Raw genomic sequence first — 25,687 nt, 5'->3', positions numbered from 1 at the left:
GAAATCCAAGCCCTCTTAATAAGTAAGGGACGAGGCATACCCGCTCCCCCATGGATGGGCTGGCAAATATCTCCGTTTGCTCCCCGCCGTTATAGGTGGCGAGCCCGGCTCGAACGGGGACCATATACGCTGGAGGGAGAAACCCCTGGGTCTGCAACTCTACTAATTGGCTGTGAGGGATGGAACACTTCTTCCAATTGCCGGGCTTAGGGCTACGGGAGCGAGAGGAGGAGCTGCGACGACCGGCCATGTTGGAATGGATTTTTTCCGGGCGCGCTCCGATGGATACGCGTTGTGGGAGGATGGTGTGATCTGGATCTGAGAATCCCCGTCTCTTTAATAGGCGATTTACCCACATGGCTAGGGTGACAAATGTAAAAATGCCCCGACTTCTCGCATTCGCTCGACGCGTGGAGGATATCCATTATTAGGCGCGGAAGCCAAGGAGCGCAACATTTATGGAATCCGGACACTACTCAACAAGTATTTAGAATTTGGAGAAGAACCCGCCTTGCAATGCCGAAGACAATCTGCGCGCCGGACTCATCGTCATTGAAGCCTGGTTCAGGGGCTACTGAGGGAGTCCTAGATTAGGGGGTCCTCGGACAGCCAGACTATATCCTTCGGCCGGACTGTTGGACTATGAAGATACAAGATTGAAGACTTCGTCCCGTGTCCGGATGGGACTCTCCTTGGCATGGAAGGAAAGCTTGGCGATACGGATATGTAGATCTCCTCCCTTGTAACCGACTCTGTGTAACCCTAGGCCCCTCCGGTGTCTATATAAACCGGAGGGTTTAGTCCGTATGACAACAACAATCATACCATAGGCTAGCTTCTAGGGTTTAGCCTCTACGATCTCGTGGTAGATCAACTCTTGTAATACTCATATCATCAAGATCAATCAAGCAGGAAGTGGGGTATTACCTCCATCGAGAGGGCCCAAACCTGGGTAAACATTGTATCCCCCGCCTCCTGTTACCATCCGCCTTAGACGCACAGATCGGGACCCCCTACCCGAGGTCCGCCGGTTTTGACACCGACAGGACCTACTCCCTCCTATTACACACATATGTGCTTTTAGAAACTGTGTGCGGTATTTACATGGCCAGTGTGTCGCCGCCTAGCCTTCAATGAGCACTGACACTAGTAGCGGGAAATCGATCGGAGAAGAGGCAGGAAACCGATGAGAGGAGTGGCGGGAATCGGTAGCCTGTTTAGAAAACATAGTCAGAAGGAAATGTGAGCTAGCACAATGCATGTGCACAGTGCTTACCCATGTACTGCATGTGCTGTCGAAAGGGCTGAGGGTTGCTGTTTGATCTGGGAGCATCCAACGGTGCAGACGTACGATGCGTGGGGTTTGGGTTCTGGCCAATTAGAACGCACGACTCATATCGCGCGTGCAGCAGGGGGGCATCCGCCACGGTTTGGTAGCCACACAGCTTTCATGAGTGAACCGTGTGCTATTTGAAAACGTTTCGTGAGAAGAATCTCAGTTTTTAAATCCCCCTAAATCCAAAACTCACCCGAAAATCATGAAACTTGGCATGGTGTCATGACATGGCACATATATGTCGAGGAATTTTTTTCGTCCATTTTGGCGCAAGTTTTATTACAAGCCTCTTACAAACCGGCACTTCTCTCAAAGAAGCCTCGTGGTCCAATAGGGAAGTGTCCCCCTTGTGGGCGAAACAATAATCGCTGCCTCTTTTCGCCTTGTATTTTCTTCTACGGGCAACATTGAACGACAGGATACCCGTGCTGAAATTTAAACTTATTCGGGGTTCGTTCGGCCTTTTCATATACTAATTGAGATTCCTAGGCATTTAATGTCCATAATTCAAATCTGGACTTCAAATACATGCTCTAGTTCACCAAAATGGCTAGAAAAATTATACATGTGTCCTTGGGTGCATGTTTAGGTCCCATGCCAGGAATGGGAATGAATTAGAACCGTATCATCGTCCTGGCTCGTCCTCAAACATTTGGGATCTCGGTTTTTAAATCCCCGTAAATTCTAAACTCACCAGAAAGTCATGAAAGTTGGCATGGTGTCACGTCATGGCACATATATGTCGGGGTAAAAACATTGTCCAATTTTGGCCAGGCTTTATTACAAACCTCTTACAAGCCGGAGCTTCTCTCAAAGAAGCCTCGTGGTTCTGATAGGGAAACGTGTTGCCCTTGTGGCAGAAACATAATAACTGCCTCTTTTCGCCTTGTATTTTCTTCTACGGCGAACATGGAATGACAGGATATCCGTGCTGAAACTTAAACTTATTCAGGGTTCGTTTGGCCTTTTTATACACTAATTGAGTTTCCTAGGCATTTAATGTCCATAATTCAAATATGAACTTCAAATACATGCTCCAGTTCACCAAAATGGCTAGAAAAATTATGCATGTGTCCTTGGGTGCATGTTTAGGTCCCATGCCAGGAATGGGAACGAATTACAACTGTACCAGCGTCCTTGCTCGTCCTCAAACATTTGGAATCTCGGTTTTCAAATCCCTGTAAATCATTAAGTCACCAAAAAGTCATCAAAGGTGGCATGGTGTCACGTCATGGCACATATATGTCGTGGTAAAAACATTGTCCAATTTGGGCGAAGCTTTATTACAAACCTCTTACAAACCGGAGCTTCTCTCAAAGAAGCCTCGTGGTTCTGATAGGGAAACGTGTTCCCCTTGTGGCAAATGTAATAAATGCCTCTTTTCGCCTTGTATTTTCTTCTAGGGGCAACATGGAATGACAGGATATCCATGCTGAAATTTAAATTTATTCAGGGTTCGTTTGGCCTTTTTTAACACTAATTGAGTTTCCTAGGCATTTAATGTCCATAATTCAAATCTGAACTACAAATACATGCTCAAGTTCACCAAAATGGCTAGAAACATTATACATGTGTCCTTGGGTGCATGTTTATGTCCCATGCCAGGAATAGGAATGAATTACAACCGTACCGGCATCCTGGCTCGTCCTCAAACATTTGGAATCTCGGTTTTTAAGTCCCCGTCCTCCACCTCCAAGGAGCTGCTCCGACGATCGTCACAGTTGATCCATCCTCACAGCGCCACCTTAACCTGCTCCACCGGAACCGCAGCATCCTCACCGACTCCTCGCACGAAGCCAAGGCCTACTCGGCGCCACCAAAGAGATTGTACACTCATCGCATCACACCTTCTCCTTAACTCGACCTCTCGGCGCCGACGGTGCTCCATCCCGCACCCCCATGGCGCGGCTACCTCGAAGTCGTCGCCACGGGCGACATCTCCACGGTGGCTCTCCCCCAGTGTGAGGCCCCTTCGGTAGCGGCGTCCATACCAGCCGGATCTGCTGCTTTTGCTCCGGCTCTCGCTCGCTCTTCTGCTCTGCTCTCCCCCTCGCTCGTGCTGCTGCTCTGCTCTTGCTCTCGCTCGCGCTGCTGATGCTAGTACATGGGCTGCTGCAGCTACACGGGCTGATGCAGTTCACGTGCTGCTCTGGCTCTAGTTCGTGCTGCAGATGCTGGTACACGGGCTGCTGCAGCTACACGTGCTGCTCTGGCACTAGTTCGCGCTGCTCCTCCAAGCGTTGTTGCTCCGGGTTATATCTGCTACTGTGTTCCCCGTCGATCGCCTGCTGATTTTGATCACCGTTTCTCTACTACTAGTGCTCAAGCGGCCTAAACTACATGTGAAGTGCCTCTCTGCTACCTGTGCGTTCAGTTTCAACAGTAACATTCAAATTTCACAGTAAATTTTAGTTTCGATAGTTAAGTTCAGAGTCAACAGTTTTTACCTCATCTGTTGTAGTTAGGTGTTTTTCGCTGATGTAAATTTTACATCTATCACTTTTTGGTAATGTATAATACAACATCTATTGGAGATGTTATTAGAATCCCACTTGAGATTCATGATGTCTGTCTTGTACTTCTTTAGCCTCGACGTCTTACGGCTCGCCGGAGCTGCTCCAACGACGGAACCATCCATCACAACAGAGCAGTGCCCTAGACGCCGTCTACAGATTCCTTAGATCTTCCTCCACACCTCCGACAGCCACCTCTGTCGTAACTTCTTTAGCGTCCAACCCAATGATGCTGAGGTCGACACGGCTACGACAAAGAGGTTGTACACTTGTTGCATCATTTATTAGACAAACTATGTGGCCCATTGATGTACAACGCAATCTTTCAATTCCAATCTCACAATGTCACAATATGATATGCCAGATTTTATTGCTTGGAGCTATACGAAAAATGGTATGTTCTTGGTTCGGTCTGCCTACTCTAGGGAGTGGAAACATCGGTATGGAAATAAATTAAGACATTCTAATGGTATGGGACGAATCACAGTAAACCCAATTTGGAACAAGATATGGAAGTTATCTTGCCCAGCAAAAGTCAAAAAATTTATATGGCGTACACAGCATGGTACACTTCCATGCCGAGTTACGCTTGCAAATAGACATATGAAGATCTCGCCCATTTGTCCTGCATGCTCGGAGGGCCTAGAAGATACAAAGCACATGTTGTTCCTTTGTAGAAAAGCCAAGGAGGTTTGGAAAAGGCTTGGGTTGGATGACATTATTGATAAAGCATGTGAGGTAGATCGTGTTGGAGAAGCGGTGTTGGAGTATTTACTACTTCTACAAGACCAAGAATTGTTGATTTTTGGCCATCACAATGTGCGCGAAATGATTATTGTCTCAGCATATATGGTGGGAAAGACGAAAAATTGTGCATAAGAAGACAAAGCAGAATGCACATCAAATTTCTATGGGAATTCTTGCCCTTACATCAAATTTCGTTAATGCATCATACCCGCGGCTTCTATGAAAAAGGGGGGTTGGTCCTGTCTTCCCAAGGGATTTGTGAAACTTAATGTTGACGTTTCTTTTGACCACGACCTCCTTAAGGGAACGATGAGGCGGTATTAAGAGATGACAAAGGTAGGTTTATTGCAGGAGGCAACGGGAAAATTGACTATTGCGCGGATGTTTTGATGGCGGAAGCTTCAACCCTCAAATTTGGTCTATCACTGGCGCAGAGGGCGGGATGTAATCGCCTTATTATTAACTCGGACAATCTGAAGGTGGTTGAAACCATGCAGAATGGAGGACGGTCGGCGGGCGCGACGGCGGCAATCTTCGATGATTGTTTTCATTATACCTGTGATTTCATTATTACTAGATTCGGACATTATAATAGAGAAGCAAATAAAGTAGCTTATGAGCCCGGTAGATTAGCTAGATTTTTTGTGACCTCGGATTTTCTTTTCAAGGATACACCATGGAGAGGTGCATCAATAGCATAGAAGAAGAGCCAAGCGGCTGATACAACGCCTTTCGGCACACAGGACACACACCACGACTACAACGACTCAACTCGCCTAGTTGAACCTCAAGCCACAATGGCAAGGAGGCAAGACTCACAGATCAAGGGCCGCGTCTTGACCAACACGAGAAACCTAGAAGCACAACACCAACTACATCACATGCTAGGTCAACGCACTCTCCACCCTTCACGCCTAGGAGTCGGTGAGTGAACAGCGGGAACCAGCTGGTTCCCAAGAAGGTGTCATCCAAGGGAAGCTAGTGTTGGCGTACATTATTGCGCCCCAAGAACCCATGCTCACAGCAGCCACCATCACCAAACGGCACAATGCCCCAATCCTCGACGAAGCATCGACGAGCCACCACCTCCAGCAACAATTCCGGTGGCCTCCATGGCACCCTGGCAGCACCTCCAAGGAAGACGCGACGCTACTGCGCCGCTGCTGCCTGGCTAGTGAGCCAGCCTAAGGTTTCCCCTGGTGCCCGGGCAGGGCACAGACATGGCCAAGACGACGCCTCCAAGGAGGAGACGGCACCCGCAGGCGTCGTCGTCGTCTGCAACGGGCTGCTGCCGCGCACGGATTTCTCCCGGACAGTCCGAACCCCTAGGAGACCACCGGAGCAGCGCCATCGGAGGGGAGGAAGCAAAGCCGTCGGCTTGGGATGCGGTGCGAGGAGGAGAGCCGTCACCCGCTGCCGGCAAGGAGGGAGACGCCGGTGGCCGTGACCCTGGCCACCGGAGCACCAGCCCGCACCTCCGCCGCCAGGCCCAGCCACAAGCATCTGCGAGGCCACCGCACCGCCGCCCTCTCACTGCGCCGCCGCCCGCAACCAGCGCCATTGCCGCACCAGATCTGGAGCCCACCGACCAGGATCCACCGGCCACCACCCACCACTCGACAGAGAAGCCACCACTGCGCCACCTACGCTAGACGCGCCGCGCTAGGAAACGGCCGACGTCGTGCAGATCGACGCCATGGAGCAGCCCCCCTTGCCGCAGCCACCGACCACACAGGGTCACCACACGAGGGAGGAAGTGCCCCGCCGCCACCTTCCCCAGAGCCAGCGCGGGCTTCGCCGGTGGCGGCGAGGTGAGGGGAAGGGGGCGAGCGGCGGCAGCGGCGGAGTAGGGTTTCCCCCGTGTCGCCGCCAGAGGAGGGCGACGCGGGGGTGAGTCGAGCCTTCGTAGTCCCTTGTTATCATGAGTGCCCCTCCTGTGACCTCGGATTGGTTTGAGGAGCCTTCAAATGAAATTGTAATGATTCTCACAGACGATGTAGTGGTTATTTCTAATGAATAAAGGTTTGTTTATTTTGAAAAAAAAAAAGATTCTCCTTAAGCAACAGGTGCCTCGGGCCTGACAGGGAGGGAGGCTCTGGCCTCAAAATAGCAAACTGGAACTGACGGCGAGAGAGAGTGCGAGATGTGCGCAGCAGGGAGTGGGCACCCGCCGATTGCATGCACCACGAACGCCGAGACAAGGGGAAGGAGGAGAAAAACAACCGGCGGCCGGCAACCAGGCTTGGACGACCGACCGAGCGAGTAGTTAGCTAGCCTAGGCATAGCACTGGCACCCCGGCCGGCCGGCAGCCATACATGGCCGCCACCGTGGCCGCGCGGTGGTGGGAGGACGCGGCGATCTCGGTGGGGATGGTTGCCGTGCAGCTTGCCGGCGCGGCGTACATGGTGGTGCTGACGCCGATCCTGGCGCTGGGCCTGGACCCGCTCTTCCTGGTGACGTTCGGCAGCCTCTCCACGGGGATCCTCACCCTCCCTTTCGCCCTCAACCTCGACAGGTAGGAGGTATCTCGCTCTCGCGTGCATGCATGCATGCGCATTGAACAATTCGTTAGCTGCTTTCATCACGTGTGGCATGCAGGAACAAATGGCCGTCGGAGCTGAGTAATAGGTTGATCCTTGAGTTGGTGGTGCTGTCTCTGGGAGGGTAAGAAACTAAGCAAACATATACGTAGTACGGTATATATATATATATATATATATATATATATATATATATATATATATATATATATATTCACGAACATATGTATGTATGTATGCTTTATGTTTTATTAATGAATTGCTTACAGGGTGACTGTGTTCCAAGCCCTCATGCTGGATGGCATGAAGAGGACATCCCCCGCCATCGCCTCCGCGATGCTGAACCTGGCCCCGGGATTCATCTTCGTTGTCGCGGGCTGCCTCCGGTATATTTGTTGCCGTCTTCTAGATTTTGGAGGGCAACGAGTGTCTGCGATCTGTAAATAAATACTAATAAATTGTAGGTTTGAGAGGGTTGATCTCAAGTGCCGGTACACAAGAGCCAAGATAGTGGGGACCCTTCTGTGCCTGGGGGGAGCCATCACCATGAGCATCCTGCAGAGCCCTGCCACTCCACCGGGCCGAAGATCGCCAGACCTGGCAGCCTGGGTCGTCGGCTGCCTGTGCCTCCTGGGTGCGGTGCTCGTGCTGTCGGGCACAATAATCCTGCAGGTTCACCTCCATGCTCACAAATAACTTGATTAACTTACCGTCTTGCATGTCTCGGCCCTGATGCATCCATGCAATTGCAGGCAGCAACCCTGATCCGTTTCCCGGCCCCTTTTACCCTCTGCGCCATGACCTCACTCATCGGCGCCTTGCTGACAGGGATGTTCCAGGTGTTTACCACAGGGAGGCTCGGCCCTGGGACGGCCCAGATCAGCACCGGAATAATCCTCTCCCTTGTGTTTGTGGTGCGTGCTTGCCAAAACTTGTGTGAAATGAGCCACCATGCGGCTACTGAGGCTGAGCTTGACCTAGTACTACATTTATAACAACATAACAGGGTAGTCTGGTGAGCTCCGTGTCCATCATGTACCAGACGTGGGTGCTAGAGAAGAAGGGGCCTGTGCTCGTCTCACTGTTTAGCCCCACGCAGACCGTGGGTTCCGCAATCTTCTCCGCCCTCTTCTTGGGACGGGTGGTGCAACCAGCAAGGTTCGTACATACATGCATGCATACCCTGCCTGAGATAAGAGTTCATATATATATATATATATATATATATATATATATATATATATATATAGAGAGAGAGAGAGAGAGAGAGAGAGAGAATTTTCTTGGGTTTTCATGTTTTCCATAGCAAGGAATAGGCTGATATTTTTGGGGGGCTTTGCTTTGCTGCAGCATACTAGGGATGCTATTTCTTTTCTCCGGCCTTTATGCAGTTCTGTGGGCAAAGAAGAAAGAAGGCCATGTTCTTCCTCCTGCAGACAAGGTCGTGGCAGACGATATAGAGAAACCACTCTTGCTTCCACGCTAGCTTTTGTTTTAATATCTAGACAGGCAGGGTTCATATAGCAAAAATCAAAGATTGTATACTTCTCTTTGTTAGATTTTTGTAAACAAGTACTGTACTATGCTATGTTCATACTGACAAGATGCTTAGATCAGTAGCATCAGATTGTAGAGCACTGATAGAGGTAAGATGAAATGAAAAGAATACCAAGCACATGCAAGTTGTCTTGCGCCTAGCTCCAGTAATTTCAAGCTTTAACCTTGTTGGTCATACCGGAAACAGATAAATAGCTTGCTGAAAAGCTAGAGTCTAAACAAATGCTTCCTTCAAGGTGAATCTTTTGAGTGTTATGGCAGAACCAGACAACAGGTTAAAAGTGGCTATCATAAGGAGTCTGGTATCAGTCCCCAAGGCAAAATTGTCTGTTTACTGAATGGGGACGTACACAAAGAATTCATCGACTAAAATCCCAGCATTCGACGAATTTGCAAAGGGTAAACTCTTTACAATGAACAAATCAATGTAAGGTTTTCTTCAAGTCCGAGGCAAGAATGCTTTTAGAGATTATACACGCACTCTTCAAGTGCTAAAACTCCGCAGAACCAGGAACCCTGGGAAATGGAATGGCGTCTCTGATGTTGTCTATTCCGGTTGCAAACTGTACAAGCCGTTCAAATCCAAGGCCAAAACCAGCATGAGGAACTGTAACAGGAAAGGTTCAAGTTCCTTAGCTCCCATCACAAGAACAAAAAGCAGGCTACACTAAGGATATAGCTACCTACGAATTTTGGAATCATCTGCTACAAACAAACAAACAAACAAAAAGCAAGATAATTGCACTGTCAGATGTTATCAACTTCTGCATGGTTACGATACTTAACCTGATCCATATCGCCGCAGATCCAAATACCACCAGTAGCTATCTTTGTTAAGATTTGATTCATCCAGCCGAGCTTCGAGGTAATCAAGCCGTTCTTCTCTTTGGCTTCCTCCAATGAGTTCACCTACCTGAAATTGAACACAACATAAAAAATGATGACAAAGTTATTCCTTCAAATTCATAAAAGCTTCTCTTGAACTTGATTCGTTCATACTAACAAGTTTACTAGGATGCGATGTTTCAGGTTTTGGTTATGGGCTTACCCGAGGAACCAATAGATCCATTGCCGCAACTGTTTTCCCGTCATCATTTTGTCGCATATAGAAAGCTTTGATTTCCTAAAGACGATGCCAGTTACTTTAAGATATTATTAAATTCTTGCTGAACCAGTTAAATACTGCAAAGTGTGCATTACAAACCTTTGGATAATCTCTAATTATTACAGGACTGCCGCCAAATGCGACTTCTGTGATATATCTTTCATGCTCACTTTGCAGATCCAACCCCCACTTTACCTGTGGAAGGTATTTCAGAAGAATCAGAAAGATCCTTTTTAGTTATATGTAATAATAATCACTAGCATTTCTGCTTTTCACCCTTGCTTGCTCAAGAAAAGGGCATTAAAATATAAATAAAGATACAACAAGACTTTGCAGTATGTGGAGCTTAAGTCTGTACAAGCAGAAAGACGGATAATTTTGCACACACTAATACAAATGCAACACATCATCCTCAATAACAAGCAAACAAAATCTATCCATTCAACATTAACATGGCGATTTCATCCAACACTGAAGCCAGAAAGACAGCATACCCCAACTACAATCCCATGAGTTGGCAATAAACAAGCTAAGTATGCAACCAATTTTTAATTATACAAAAGCATTTGCTTGAACTTCCATAGACTATCAATGAATCTAAGTTCCAAAATTGTACTGTAGGTAACAATGAGAACATTATTGATATAAGTCATGAATTACCGGGAACTCGAATTTCTTGTTGGACCCAATAAGTAGCTTGATAGCATCAGAATATGACATCTGAACAAAGTTTTTCTCAGCTACATTCTGGGAGCAAGAAACATATCAATATTTCAGCAGTCATAACCAAAGACATACACACCACTTCCATATATGCAACAACAGAACGAAGCTATAAATAAGATGTATACATTTAGTCTATCTATGATCCCTTTCTCAACCCACGTGTCAAAAAAATCCATATCTTCTTTGCAGTTCTCAAGAATATATTTTACCTGCATCGAACAGAACAGTAATTAGGTAAATGATGTAAGTGTAGACATCTGCTCGAAGATAAACATGGAGCATCCATATCTGAAGCACAAAGTATCAAGCAACATGCTATAGACAAGGGCACCTACTACATACTGGAGATATGCACTTGCACACGCCATGTCATCATTTAGATCAGCAAAGGCAAGTTCAGGCTCAATCATCTTCCCCAGAACACATGACACAAAAAAAGCTGTAAATTCAATGTTCACAAATGTAAGATTCTCAAAATACAAATGTAGAAGAATGTTTAAATACCCAAAATTCAGCCAAATGCCTTGAAGTGTTTGAATTTTCAGCCCTAAATGTGGGACCAAATGTGTAAATCTGTAGAAAGGGATGACCACCAGGAAATGAGAAGATTGGTTACAGCTGGCAAGAACTACAGTGTTAGCTGTTTCAAACAAATCAGGCAGACAGAAGTTACATCAGATAGAGCTGAAGCATATGTTTCGCCATTCAGTTGTCCAGACACCGTTAGAAATGCTGGTTTGCAGAAGAAATCCTAGCATATGTGGATGCAAATAACCATTGTTAAAGGAAAAGACAAAACATTGGAAGCATTAAGATTACATGAACAGCAGTTAAATCAAACAGCATGTGCAATAGCATACATCACCAGAATGATACAGATAAAAAATTGCTTATAGGGAGTAAAGGGTGCTTGACATTTGACCACTACCTGTGACCAATCGACCCTTCCATCCTTCGAAGGAATGCTGTTGACTAGGCAGCCTCCTTCAGCACTATTTGAAAGCTGCAATACAGAAGGAAATAAAATCGAACAATTTAAACACGATTATATGAGGAAAAACAAGTAGTAAAATGCCAAAGTATGGAGCGTCTCATCATTCAATGGAAAACCATCTTTTCAGATATGGATAACAAAATATGTGTAGACCGACAATAGTGCAATAACTTGACATCATCATAACTGAGAACTTGGATTTCGTTCGAAAATGAACAAATGACAAATACCCACTGATCTAGTAGTGCACTCATTCAGTGATTATCTTGCACTTCTATTGTGAATGCTCTTGGGAAAGATCTACCAGTGTCAGCCTCAGCGAGAGTTAGCACCAGAAGCAGTGGAACAAGCTTCCGAGTCATAGTAATAGCCCTAGTCAAAGTCAGAATCAGCAAAGTCCTCCATATTGGTTAGGGTGTTCCCTAGTGGTACTCAGTTAGCTGGTCCTAGTCTTATCCTAGTTGCATACGGAATAAGTCGCAGCCTTTTTTTAGTCAAGCAATAAGACTTGTTCAGAAAACACCAAACGTTAGCACGGGGATAATCCCCTCTGGTGCAACAGACGTTATCATTTGGGCGCTAATTCCAGTTGCAAAGATCATCTACTTCCATCACTGCTAACACAATGTGAAGTTTTTCTAATCAGCTACAAAGGTACGAAAATAACGAAAACAACATGTATATTCTGTACATGAGGATAAGCCAACTGACAAACCTAAATAGTTTATTGCTTGCGCTTAATACTAAAAAAACTCATTCAGTTGGCGGTAAATATTATTACAACTAGATAACGCCCTGCATGTTGCTGCGGAATTTTTTAGCAATGAACTTATCAAAAATAAAATTATAATATATGAGAATAGTACTGCACCACATTCAACTTAGAGGTAAATGGAGGGTGGATGCATGTTATATTGTCTTGTGACATTCAGGTTCGATTATTTATTGTTGAAACATAAAAATAAATATAATGATGTGGAGGGTTTTCATGTGCTTGATGATGTCGAGGGCTTGCATGTGGTGGAAAGTGGAAAGTTGAATGGTCGCATGACGCTTGATGATGTGGAGGGCGTGCGTGTGGTGGAAATTGGAAAGTGAAACATTGATTGGTTACATGCACTTGATGATGTGGATGACTTGCATGTGCATTTAAATGGGAGGTGGCACGTGTGGGGCATGTGTGATAAGGTGGATAGGCTGCATGTTTTAAGAAAAATAAGATAGTGGGGATTGGGGATGAACTTCTTAGGTATATTAGACACTAGATACTAGATATGAACACAACAAATCAGCACTCAGAAACACATGGTGAGCAACATTCCACACAACAAGTAAGTTTTAAAACACACCTAATCTATCTATAGAAGCTTATTGAAGAAATACTAACCAAAGTAGTGACATAGAACTGCTCCCCTGCTCCTTCACAATCTGAGGCAGTAATAATAGGGCTTGATACCCAAATAAATCCACTGTCTTGAAAAAATTTATGAGTTGCATATGCCAGAGCATTTCTTACTCTTGCCACCTAAATGAGCACCACACGTCGGTAAGAAATCCACCTTAGAAATTTATATAGGGAAGAAGCATAGAAGCCCTAGCTAGCATCTTCTATCTGTAACTGCATCGTAAGAAAGACATGCTCCAAACCAGAATTCATTTTGTGTTAACACATAAAACTATCAATAAAAACAAGAGAATCACACACATTGCCTTGGCGTATCTGTTGCAGTCCTACAAATGGTTTGCATTGCTAAATTTGTCAAACTGCTCAGCAGGACTACATATAGTGGCCTATTCTGAATTCTTTGCATAACTAACCATGCTATAACTTGCATACTAGCTTATAAGCTGATTTAATAGAAACAGCAGGCAAGTCTGTGGTCAAGTAATGGAACAAAAGGGCATAAATAATATCTACGACTCATGGCTTGTGCATCTCTAAACTGAACACAAAAGTCAAAACATTATCAAATTTGGTAATCCCTCAAGAATAAGGAAAAGAACCAGAAAAATGGAAGAGCGAGCAATGAGTAAGACCATACTGCACCAAAAGTGTTTGTCCGAGGACGGAGATGTGCCACAGTCCTCAGAAATTCTCTTGATGCTCGTTTCTTCTGTATAGGAAAAGATGTGGGATCACTCTCCCCAATCTACAAGATGAAAAGGTTAAAAAAATTATCAGAATACAAAAGAAAAATAGAAGTTTATCTGTGATTTTTGTCTACAACCTGACAAAACAACAAGGCAACTGCGGATGAACAATCAACATTATCAGTTCATCAGAGTTTCCTAAACATAGCGAAGAGGACAAAGTCTTTACAACTTAAAATTCATCAAAAAAATTACTCATCGTAGGAGGCTTCACTTATGAAACAAACTGGGTAACCACCACTAAAGATGGGCAGACAGTGCGGCCTAGTAGATTGGGTAGTAGAACATTGGTTAGTGAGGACAGAGGGAGATAATATACTGATAGCTAGTGACGAGGGGATGCCACCCAGGCATGCCAGCAGGGACGCCAGCCTGGTACCACGGCTATGCCTTCTATCAAGGTGCCAGGTCAGCCATTTGGGCCCAAGCATCAACCCGGGCCGCATCAACTTGGGAGACACCGAAGCAGGAAGTCACCGGCGCACGGCATAGTCTGGCGGGACCAAGGGGCGCGTGCCCACCGGCCATCCGACCCCCGCCATGTAACCCTAGCTCGGCCAGGTATATAAGGCAAGCTGGGGTCCTTCTCGGGTAATCCAACACATTCCAGATCATCCTAGAGCTAGGGTTCACAGCTACCACCAATCCACCATCCTCTTCCTGTCCATCGCCAAGGTCGAGAGCTTTTAACCCAGGGAAATGATCTCTCGGCGATCCTCCCGATTGTCGTTGAGTACTCGAGCAATACAACCATCAATGGAAGGAGTAATGTCTTAACTCCTCCCAGAGGGCCCAAACCTGGGTAAATCATTTCCTATCTGTAGCAATAACTCACCCAATTACTCTCCTATCTGTGGCAAGAGCTTTCATTGACAACATCTTTAAATTACATGGGCTTCCTTGTGTGATTGTGACAGACAGAGACAGGATTTTTAATAGTGCTCTGTGGCAGAAAATGTTTAAAGCAATGGATGTCAAACTCCACTTCAATACATCATACCATCCACAAACTGATGGCCAAACAGAAAGAGTAAACCAACGCTTGGAAAATTACTTAAGGTGTATGGCCTTTGCACAACCAACTAAGTGGAACAATTGGCTATCTCTTGCTGAGTGGTGGTACAACACAAGCTAACACACATCCCTCAAAACGACACTATTCCGAGCTGTGTATGGTAGACCTCCAAACATGATTGCTGAAGCAGCCTTATATCCTCCTGAGCAAACACCAAAATTTATTCTCACTCAGGAAGAAATTGCCAACAAGCAAAATCTTCTGAAAGCTAATGAAAGAATGAAATACTTTGCAGACAAGAAAAGAGTGGAAAGAGTGCTGTCAGTGAGAGACATGGTCTATAAAACTCCAACCTTACAGACACACCTCTCCCAGCATTCACAAACACTTGAAGTTACACTCCCAAGTACTATGGGCCATTTAGAGTACTGACAAAAATGGGTGTTGTCTCCTATAGGTTACTCCTTCCAGATAATTGCAAATTACATGACACCTTCCATGTGAACCAATTAAAGAAGCACCTTGGTGCGGCAGTTGTACCAAACCCATAACTGCCCCTGCTCAACCCAGATGGCACAATTCTCATTGAGCCTGAAGCTCTGCTGGAGAGAAAGAGCATACCAAGGGTGCAGGGAGAAATCAGCATACCAGTGCTGCAATGGTTGATTAAGTGACCTTGCCTCAAGAACAAGCTACTTGGGAAGACTCAACTTTCATTCATAAGGCCTTTCCAGGATTTCAGCCTAGTGGACAAGTCTGAGCTCGAGAAGGCGGATTTGCCAGGCCCCTGCGGTCTTGACTGAAAATTCGACAGTTTTACTGTTTCTAACTGAACATTCTGGACACCTGCTGGAGCGTGCCATCTTCGACTCACCTATGCCGTCCAATTAGCATCCAATGACAGCGTACCGGTTCGACGAGAGTTACTATGCTCCTCCACCCTTCATCAAGCATCCAACGGCTCACAAGGCTTCACCCGTCCCTGTTTAAAATCCGTCAAGGAGCACTGTAGCTCCACTTCTACTTTTCAGTGCATTTCTCTTCTTTTACCGCTTGTTAGGCTATTTAAGCCGCGGATCTGGGCAGGTAGAGCTCACCTTCCTGTATCCAGGTATAAACCCTAGCCGCCATGTTCTGGCTGACATGAAGCGTTTATTTAAAGTTGACGGAAATCTTTCATGATCATCCTCTGTTTAGGCTATTTCTTGTTAAATCCCCCGAGTAGTTCATCGACAGACTAGTAGAGTCTGCCAGATGTCCCTCATACAACTAGAAACCTAAGTAACAATCAAAGGACACAGTTTCGATCTCTAATTATAATCCTCTCTATTTCCTATCTAAATAACTCTCTTCCCTGTCTAAATAACTCTCCTCCCAATTTTAAATAATACATATTTATTACTAGAATATTACCTAATCATATATTTGTGCACATAACAACTTGGCTGTAACAATCCTTATTAGCGACATTACCATTCAAAAGAGACATCGTAACTTACTAGTCCCCCTCGTATTTTGGGTCATATTTTGACCATAACTTTAACTAATAAAATATAAGTTATGCGTAGCAAAAATAATATCAATGGAAACTATATTCAAATACGAATCCAACAAGATATATTTTTTTATGACATGCATTAATGTTTTGCTAGTCAAAGCAAAAAGGAAAAGTAAAGAAAAATAAGCAGAATGAAACACTTACCACAATGATCTTTGAAACCTTTAGCTCCACTTTCTGCTTAACGCCTTGGCTGCTTGCTACAACTCCCTCCACTAACACTGAGGCCCCTGTATTGATAGAGTCTATCTGACATCCATCATCGAAAAGATTAACCAGTGAAATGTATTACAATCATTTAAGCATTAACAGCAACTACTTCTATGTATAATAAGAAGCATAGACAAAATTGACAGATCACAACTTCCAAAATTATGGGTAATTCTTCACTACTTTATCCCATTCAAATAAAGTTTATTATGCACAACAAGCCCAGAGTTGACGTGCATGCTGGAGGCACGTCAGTAACTCTTTATTCTTTAAGTTACTGTGTCCTTGTCCAAGTGGATATTAAAATATATAACAGAAGTATTGCCAATCTGATTAAGATTTGTTGGTGGCATAGAGCAAATATCAGAGTAAGCCCAGCTGTTTTCACAATTTAACCATTCGATTGATCAACATATTTTTCCTGGCAATAAGAATAATGGAAGATGCATAGCGTAAACAGCATTTACACTCTATGCACCTCCAAACAGTTACAGTTTAGTAATACAGCACGTTCTATCTTCTAGATCGAGCAAGTAGACAAGTGTGTACCTGGCCATAGCCTTCTGTTTCAGGAGTTAACACACATTGCATATTGGACAAGCAAGATCCATCATTAACCTAAGTAATATAGTTTCAGGATTTATTAGACCCTTGAAGAAAAATAGTAATACTCCATCGTTGACAAAAATAAGTTGCATTAATTTTTCAGTCACTAATGCAACACATTGGCCAAGTTTATAATCATGCTAGCAAATGAATAAATATAAATATTCTCAAAGTAGTTTGCAAGTCCAACTACATTATTTTACATAGTTGAACTATATAGTTCTAAATATATTAGTAGTGAATATTTACCGAAAAAGGCTTTCGCCCCGCTTTATATATAAAGCAACGATCATCGACAACCCGATACAAACACACGCCACCCCAACACATGCACACACCCAAGGCCGGATACATAGGAGCTGAGCGCAGCAACACCACCCCCTAAGACTACAAGCTACCAAGGTCCTCCATCGTGAACACGCCACCGTAAGGAGACGAAGCCGCATATGACGAACCGTGAGCTCCAAGGCGGCGCCTTCAGGAAGGTCACGACACCATAGTGCCGCCGCCACCCGATTCAAGGATCAAGGTTTCCCCTGGAGCTACATGGTGGGCGACGAGAGCCGCGACGACGCCTTCAAGAAGGGGACGACAATCGCCACCACCAGAATGCCCGAAGACAAAACAGGTTTTCACCCCTGCCATAGTTCGCCGCCACCGGCAGATGGGACGAACGCCGCACCACCGCCACAGAACGTCACACCCCGGCCACCACGCCGCCAACATGGCCATGGCCACCGGGCAGCACCTGAGCCACGGGCTCCGCCCACGAGCCCGTGCTGCCATCCCACCATCCCACCACCTACACCACCGGCATCCGAGACCATCCCACCATCCCACCACCCGCAGCTCGCGCTACCCTCGGCCCGCGCCGCCAGGGCCCGGCCCCAGATCTGGATCGGCCGCCGCCGGCCCAAGCACGCCCGCCGCTGCCACCAGCCCTCCACGCACATGACCGGCACCTGGAAACGCCGCCTAGTCCGCCCGTGCGCCACAGCGCCCTTGTCCAACGTCGCACCGCCACCCTGGTTCGTCAGCTCGCGCCAAGCCGCCACGCGTCGAGGAGAGATAGAGCCCCGCCGCCGCCAGCACCAGCCGAGGTTTGCCCAGGGACGCGACCCGGCGGCGGCGAGGGGAGGAGAGGTAGGCAGGGGAGCTCTGCACTGGCGGCTAGGGTTCCCGCTCGGTCGCTCGCGGGAGCGACGCGAGGGGAGGAGGGGAGTAGAGTCTCCTCTTTGTCTACTTCAGTTGATCTCTTCTCCACGTATTTGGTTACAAAAGGTTAAACATGTGAATCCCACAAAGATTCACCTACGGTGCGAGAGGCGGCTCTTGCCAAAGAAATGTCCAGCCTCCATACTAATGTATTTATGTGATAGGGTAAGAGGAACTTTGGATTCGTTATATCATGTATGTATACAAAGACCAGTATAATCATTCTACTAGTTCATGAGGATGAGGGCCTCTCTCATGACTAACACAAGACTGTCAAAAAAAAATCAAAACTCCTAACTCACCTAATAAACCCTATAAATGCCAGCCAAGCTAGTTATCAAATATAGAGTGGAAACAGAATTTGCGTGAGGACGAAGATATCTCTCGTCATAGCACAAGGCTAGCCTTACAAAGACTTTCAAAACTCCAAACTCTCCTAAGAAACCCAATAAGTTGCAGTCAGGCTAGTTATCAAATGTGTGGTGAAAAGACAATATGCATGAGAATGAGGGTCTCTTTCATGACTAACAAAAGGCTGGACAAGGAAAGATTGTCTAAACTCCTAACTCACCTAAGAAACCGTGTAAGTAGTAGTCGGGACTCAAGCTAGCTATCCAATACGTGGTGGAAAGAGAATACACAGTCTAGACTTGTTAGAGCAACTCTAGCAGATTCCCTAAATTCCCCCGATCTTTAAAATAATGGCTATTATAAAGAAGAGAGGGCAATTTTCCACTCTAGTAGATTCCCTATACCTCACTCTATCCTTAGTTTTTTTAAAGGCACTGTAAAACAGACCACCAGCCTTTATATTTAGAGACTGGGGAGGAGTTTTTAGAGTATACTTTATATCTTCCTGCGGTTGGCGGCAAGGAAATTTCACCTCAATTACCTCCTGCCTGTAGCCGCATATTCGACCGCTGCCGTTGGAGTGGGGAGAAGGGGTCTGGAGAAGTTGAAGAAGGGGATTATTTTTCCCCTCCCACCCACATGCGGGCTCAAATTTATAAAGTCTTGGTTTTACAGACTCTTTGCACAGAACCTCCAGAGTCTTTCAAAATTTATAAAGGGAGCAGCAAGAAGGTTTTAAAGGCCCAAATTGTAGGGAATCTGCTAGAGTTACTCTTACTTTCTAGTGGCCATATAAGGGTCCCTAATTTGGAGAAACCATTGTCACCCAGTCTCTGAAAATATATATTTCTAAGCTCAGGGTCCATTTTTCCTGGAAATACAGGCATACCATGACAACAGGTGAAAACAAGCTATCCTCCAAAGTTAAGGACATATAAACTAGATAGACCTTTCCTCAACTATGGATGTTGGTGTTCGGCGTAGCATGGGTATGCCGGAAGGGCGTGAGCGTCGGGGTACATAACTTGTCTGGTTTTACCGGCCGTCGGTGGCGGCCTCGTGGATGCCGTTCCCCTTCTTGAAGGCTCCGTCGCGGTGCTCCCACTTCTCTCGGACTCCAGGTGAAAACTTGATCTTCATGATTGGACGGTGGCGACACTCCGGTGCCGTCCCCTTCTAGGAGGCACCGTCTTGGAACCCATGTTTCGTTCTCCATGGTGGCTAGCTCCTGGTGTTGGTCTCCGTCGACTCCAAGCGGTTAACTTGTGTATCTGTAGTGTGCTTGGGGTCGTTGGGGTGGTGTTGCGGTGCTCGGCACCTTTGTATCTTGCCTTGGGTGTGTGCGAGGAGTGTGGTGTTGGCGTACGTTTGTATCGCTTGGTCCGGTTGTCTGATGGTCATTGCTTTATATATAAAGCGGGGCAAAAGCCTTTTTCGGTAATAGCATCAACATTTGCGCAGAAACAAATTTGCTAACTATACGCCTGGCGAGTTGAGGCAGTCCATGGCAATTGGAAACTATAGAAAAATGGACCATGGAAATTGGCAACAATAGAGTGTCGCCCAGCCAGAATACCTCGACGAATGTGACGGTCCTCTGGGCGCGGCAGGTGCGCACCCACCCGCGCACGGTAAGCTCCTTCCCGACCCAGGCGGCGCCTTGGTCCTCCCCGCCCTTCACTTCCGCCACCCTGATCCTCCGGCGGAACTCCCCCACGGCGTCCCCCGTCGGCGTCGCCGCGGCGGCGCAGTAGCGGCGCCAGCCCGAGGAGAGAGCGAGTGGCGTACGAAAGAGGGAATGCCTCGGGTTCCGGAGACGGCGCGGTGCCAGCCGGAGAAGGCGGCAGGCGGCGGCGGCGGCCGCCATGGCGAAGCTCGGGGGGGGGGGGGGGGGGGGGGGGGGGGGGGGTGGGGGTGGGGTTCACGCTATGGCTCGGCCTATCTGCTGCTTGCTATTTGAGCCGTCCGTTTTGTGATTCCATTCCACGGAACTCGCCTTCGTATATACCTGCCCATGCCTCGGGCCGGGTCAACCCAAGCCCGACGCAAAAAACCTAGGCCCGAGCCCGGCCCGGCCCGGCCGTCGGGCCTGTTTTCTGGGCCCGAGCCCGGCCCGAACACGTAAAAGCCCGTCGGCCTTCGGGCCGGCCCGGCCCGTCCTTGAGGAAAACGTGAAAACGATGGGCCCGGGTCCGGCCCGGTCTTCGGGCTCAAAATCTAGGCCCGAGCACGGTCCGGGAGCGGCGTCGGGCCGGGCTGGGTCTGGCTTTTTCGGGTCGGATCGGGTCGTTCGGGCCGGGCTGCCCATGGCCAGGACTATCTTCGTAACAGTATTACGCTTTCCTTCCTTGTTTGCGCATTCCTCAATGATTCTCTCTGACTGCCTCTGTCTGTTCTGTTGGGCAGTGCTAATCCTAATCAGGCCACATGCAATGTGAATAGACTAACCATAATAGGTAGACTAGTAACATGTGTTATTAGTCTATGTTACTACCTCTACAGTGGGGAGTAACATATTTATGGTAACATGCAACACTTCATTTATTAGTGTGATGTTACTCATACTACTAGTAACTAGCTATGTTACCATTTTTCTCTCTTTCCACATTTATTGCTTGTCACATCATCTATTTTATTTAAATATATGTGATATAATACATATGTTACTCTCACTGTGGGTAATCTTAGGCTGGCCATTGTGGGGAGTATCATATATTAGTATCATATGCATGATACTAGTGTATAATACTACATTTATAGTGCATAGTATCATAGATTAGTATCATAGGTGGTTTCAATTATTGCCATGCAAGACACATAGTGGCATAACATTTATTATGATGGGGTATCTACCTATGTTACTATAACCCTCTCTTTTTTATTTAATTGTCTGCCATATAAGTATGTTTGTGAGTACCAAGTGCATGATACTAGTTATGTTACCCCACTATGGCCAGCCTTATCCAATCAAACAACGCCAACCTACGGAATCAAATCACATTTGCTCCTGTATGTAACGCCCACGATGCGGCTATATCTCCCACGTGTCGAGGCACGACTTAGAGGCATAACCGCATAGTGGTTTTGTCGCAAGAAGGGTCATCTTCACACAATCTCATGTAATGGACAAGAATAGGATAAAGAGTTGGCTTACAGTCGCCACTTCACACAATACATAAATAAATCCATACATCATTCAGAGAACTGCATTCATCATGTTCACCTTTGCAGACTTTGGATTATGCTTGACCACTGCATTGCTGGAAGATCTGTCAGGAGGAGGAGGAGGCAGGCGCCTTTGGTTGAAGCACTTGTTAGCATAGTGACCTTTCTGCTGACACTTGTTGCAAGTCACCTCTGAGAGTGGACGGTGATAAGGAGCATTGGACTTTGGAGCTTGATTCTGAGACTTGTTCTGATAGCCAGAGTTGGAAGAGTTGGAAGAACCATGGCCACCTTTGTTCTTCTGCTGGTAAGGCTGACGAAACGGAGGAGGAGGAGGCAACCAGAACTTCTGTTGCTTAGCTGCCACAAGTGAGGAAGAAGAAGACTGAACTGCGTCCCTGACTCTCTTCTTAGAAGCCTCACACTTGAGCTGAGCAGCCTCTTGCTTCAGTGCCATATTATAGAATTGATCAAACTGAGTAGGCTCAACAAGAACGAGAGCTAACTGCAGATCCTCTCTAAGGCCACCTCTGAAGTGATAGATCATGCTCTTTTCATTAGGAACGCCTTGTTTAGCGAAGCGAGCAAGTTTCTGAAACTGGATGTTGTATTGATACACAGACATGTTTCCTTGCTTGAGATTGCGGAACTCCTCACGCTTGCTCTCAACAACACTTTTGTGGAATGTGGTGCGCTTTGAAATCCCGACAGAAGTCAGTCCAAGTGATCACACGACCTCCTCTGGAATCTTTGTATTGCTGAAACCAATCAGCAGCTTGGTCCTTGAGCTGGAAAGAAGCGAACTTGACATAGTCCTCAGGCCTGACATTGCTACATTCAAAATGCTTGTTGATGTCCACGAGCCAATCATCGGCATCCGTGGCCTCGGCACAGTAGCTGAAATATTTGGGCTGATTTGCGAGAAACTGGTTGAGGGTAGCGAAGTGAAACTGATTGTTGCCTTCACCTTGATTGCCTTGATTGCCTTGCCCTTGGGTGCGCTCTTGCAAGAGTTGTAGAATCATCTGAGAATTGGCGTTGGTGGCTGCCATGATAGCTTGCCATGCCTCCGGAGGCGGAGGTGGTGGCGGAGGGTTCGCTTGACTCCCTTCATTGCGATCCGGATTCTGACGCGTTGGCGGAGCCATCCTGAAGAGGGTGACATCCGTTAGCATCTTGATAGACAAATAGACAAGTAGAATCAACGGATAGAAATTGCAACATATAGTCTTCACAATAAACATTCGAACGAAGATGAACGAATGAATTCCGTAGTAAATCATCACACTTCCATAAGTTGAGAAGCCACTTGAAAAAGATATGGAATCAACATATGATTTCGAAGCAACTCGAATACCACAATACAAAACAAAACAAAGTATTGGCTTGTAGAGTAAGCCGGAACAAACATATGATAGATATTTCGTCCGAAGTTTTCGTGGTGGGGCCCACACGGGCTCAATCGTACAACACCATCATGTACAAGGCTGTGCACATGACATACGAAGCGTCCCCAAGTCGGCATAGCCAAGGACTCTTTAAGACACTACGAGACCACTGTAAAACCAACCGTGTACAGGCGGACCACTAGACGTCGAACCCCAATCTCATATCATGCGTCTGTCGAAAAGATATCCTAAGGCTACTTGAATTCCCACTTATAAACTCCCGAAACTTTCTGGTTATGCAATCTGGTGTTGGGGATACAGGGGACACAAAATATATCACCCAAACTAGCAATCCCTAGATCCAGCTGTATCCATCCGTCAACACATAACCAAGAAAACCTTCGGAAATTGTTTACCTCAACCTTCGAAAAACATCCGTTATACGAGTTATGGCAATACTCCCGAACTCCCGCCCCAGTACTGGGTGGCATCGAGGTGATCTCACCAACAACTGCATAAAAGAGATTTCGATGTCGGCGAAACTCAGGTATTCCAGAACTGCAACGATAAAATTGTGACGACAACACCTCGGAGCTCAACTCCCCGGGACACTGCCACAACCCCTAAATGTCAGGAGGCACCAAGAACAATGTTCTCGTCACAAAACCATCGGAACGATTCCAAGATACCCGCGTGATCCTAAATTTTTTTTTAGTGAAATTTGAGGAGAGAATAGTCAAAACTTCTACGTTAGGAGACCTCACCAGAGCGACGAAGGGACTGAGGAGTAAAAAGAATCCTACTCTCCGATATATATAATCCTAAGACTCAAAACATTTTTGTTCTAGACTCAACAACGCCAGCGATTCGATCAAGCAGGGGGCTCCTAAGTCGGGGATGGCTCTGATTACCAACTTGTAACGCCCATGATGCGGCTATATCTCCCACGTGTCGAGGCACGACTTAGAGGCATAACCGCATTGTAGGTATTGTCGCAAGAAGGGTCATCTTCACACAATCCCATGTAATGAACAAGAGTGGGATAAAGAGTTGGCTTACAATCGCCACTTCACACAATACATAAATATAATTCATACATCATCCAAAATACACACATAGACCGACTACGGTCAAGATCCAAATGAAAATAAGATAACCCCAAATGCTAGATCCCCGATCGTCCCAACTGGGCTCCACTACTGATCATCAGGAAAAGACACATAGTAACGACCACGTTCCTCATCGAACTCCCACTTGAGATCGATCCCATCATCTGCACTGGCATCGTCGGCACCTGCAACTGTTTTGGTAGAATCTGTGAGTCACGAGGACTCAGCAATCTCACACCCGCGAGATCAAGACTATTTAAGCTTATAGGTAAGGATGGTGTAATGAGGTGGAGCTGCAGCAGGCAATAAGCATATATGGTGGCTAACATACGCAAAAGAGAGCGAGAAGAGAAGCAACGGAATGGTCGTCATCTAGCAATGACTAAGAAGTGATCCTGAACTCCTACTTACGTCATTCATAACTCAAACCGTGTTCGCCTCCTGGACTCCGCCAAGAAGAGACCATCACGGCTACACACACGGTTGATGTATTTTAATTGGGTCAAGTGACAAGTTCTCTACAACCGGACATTAACAAATTCCCATCTGCCTCATAACCGCGGGCACGGCTTTCGAAAGATAATACCCTGCAGGGGTGTCCCAACTTAGCCCATCATAAGCTCTCACGGTCAACGAAGGATAAACCTTCTCCCGGAAAGACCCGATCAGTCTCGGAATCCCGGTTTACAAGACATTTCGACAATGGTAAAACAAGACCAGCAAAGCCCCCGAATGTGCCGACAAATCCCGATAGGAGCTGCACATATCTCGTTCTCAGGGCACAACGGATGAGCCAGACGTCGGGTTGGCATAGACCCTGGTTGCCCAGGGGGCGCCGGACATCGCTCGTTTTGGGCCAGCACTTGAAGGAGCACTGGTCCGGGGGTTTAAAATAAAGATGACCCTCGGCTCGCGAAAACCCGGGGGGAAAAGGCTTAGGTGGCAAATGGTAAAACCAAGGTTGGGCCTTGCTGGAGGAGTTTTATTCAAGGCGAACTGTCGAGGGGGTCCCATAAATCACCCAACCGCGTAAGGAACGCAAACTCAAGGAACATAATACCGGTAAGACAGAAACTAGGGGCGGCAAGAGTAGAACAAAACACCAGGCATAAGGCCGAGTCTTCCACCCTTTACCAAATATATATAGATGCATTAATTAAATACGAGATATTGTGATATCCCAACATATCCATGTTCCGACATGGAACAAACTTCAACTTCACCTGCAACTAGCAACGCTATAATAAGGGCTGAGCAAAAGCGGTAACTTAGCCAAACAACGGTTTGCTAGGAAAGGATGGTTAGAGGCTGACATGACAATATGGGAGGCATGATATAGCAAGTGATAGGTAGCGCAGCATGGCAATAGAGCGAACAACTAGCAAAGCAAAGATAGAAGT

The 25,687-nt window shown here is 46.5% G+C and overlaps 2 protein-coding genes across 2 annotated transcripts; one reads left to right on the top strand and one right to left on the bottom strand.

The window, feature by feature from the left end:
- The first annotated feature begins 6,292 nt into the window (after nt 1-6,292).
- Nucleotides 6,293-9,242, top strand: LOC109756258 (WAT1-related protein At5g47470-like). The gene is made up of 7 exons (XM_073508418.1): nt 6,293-6,486; nt 7,196-7,261; nt 7,407-7,523; nt 7,602-7,809; nt 7,890-8,051; nt 8,144-8,295; nt 8,488-9,242. The coding sequence occupies exons 1-7, from the start codon at nt 6,293-6,295 to the stop codon at nt 8,621-8,623; spliced, it is 1,035 nt and encodes a 344-aa protein (XP_073364519.1). The 3' UTR covers nt 8,624-9,242.
- LOC109756260 (asparagine--tRNA ligase, chloroplastic/mitochondrial) lies at nt 8,968-20,605 on the bottom strand. Its single transcript, XM_020315115.4, has 15 exons — nt 20,202-20,605; nt 17,003-17,071; nt 16,388-16,492; nt 13,562-13,669; nt 12,907-13,044; nt 11,454-11,528; nt 11,199-11,276; nt 11,030-11,098; nt 10,861-10,935; nt 10,651-10,734; nt 10,460-10,546; nt 9,899-9,994; nt 9,743-9,817; nt 9,481-9,607; nt 8,968-9,301 (listed from the first exon to the last, which is right to left on the bottom strand). The coding sequence occupies exons 1-15, from the start codon at nt 20,490-20,492 to the stop codon at nt 9,186-9,188; spliced, it is 1,593 nt and encodes a 530-aa protein (XP_020170704.1). The 5' UTR covers nt 20,493-20,605; the 3' UTR covers nt 8,968-9,185.
- Nucleotides 20,606-25,687: the final 5,082 nt, after the last annotated feature.

This window comes from Aegilops tauschii, chromosome 2, assembly GCF_002575655.3.
Source record: "Aegilops tauschii subsp. strangulata cultivar AL8/78 chromosome 2, Aet v6.0, whole genome shotgun sequence".
NCBI lineage: Eukaryota > Viridiplantae > Streptophyta > Magnoliopsida > Poales > Poaceae > Aegilops > Aegilops tauschii.
This window is presented reverse-complemented; position numbering and strand designations above follow the sequence as displayed.

Excerpts from the sequence above, each read along its gene's own strand:
- LOC109756258 (XM_073508418.1), top strand. The coding sequence starts at position 6,293 with ATGGAGCAGCCCCCCTTGCCGCAGCCACCGACCACACAGGGTCACCAC. Across the intron at positions 7,524-7,601 it reads GTTGTCGCGGGCTGCCTCCG|GTTTGAGAGGGTTGATCTCA; the intron begins GTATATTTGTTG and ends AATAAATTGTAG. Across the intron at positions 8,052-8,143 it reads TCCTCTCCCTTGTGTTTGTG|GGTAGTCTGGTGAGCTCCGT; the intron begins GTGCGTGCTTGC and ends ACAACATAACAG.
- LOC109756260 (XM_020315115.4), bottom strand. The coding sequence starts at position 20,492 with ATGGCGGCCGCCGCCGCCGCCTGCCGCCTTCTCCGGCTGGCACCGCGC. Across the intron at positions 16,493-17,002 it reads AAACAGAAGGCTATGGCCAG|ATAGACTCTATCAATACAGG; the intron begins GTACACACTTGT and ends GATGGATGTCAG. Across the intron at positions 10,547-10,650 it reads GGATCATAGATAGACTAAAT|AATGTAGCTGAGAAAAACTT; the intron begins GTATACATCTTA and ends TCTTGCTCCCAG.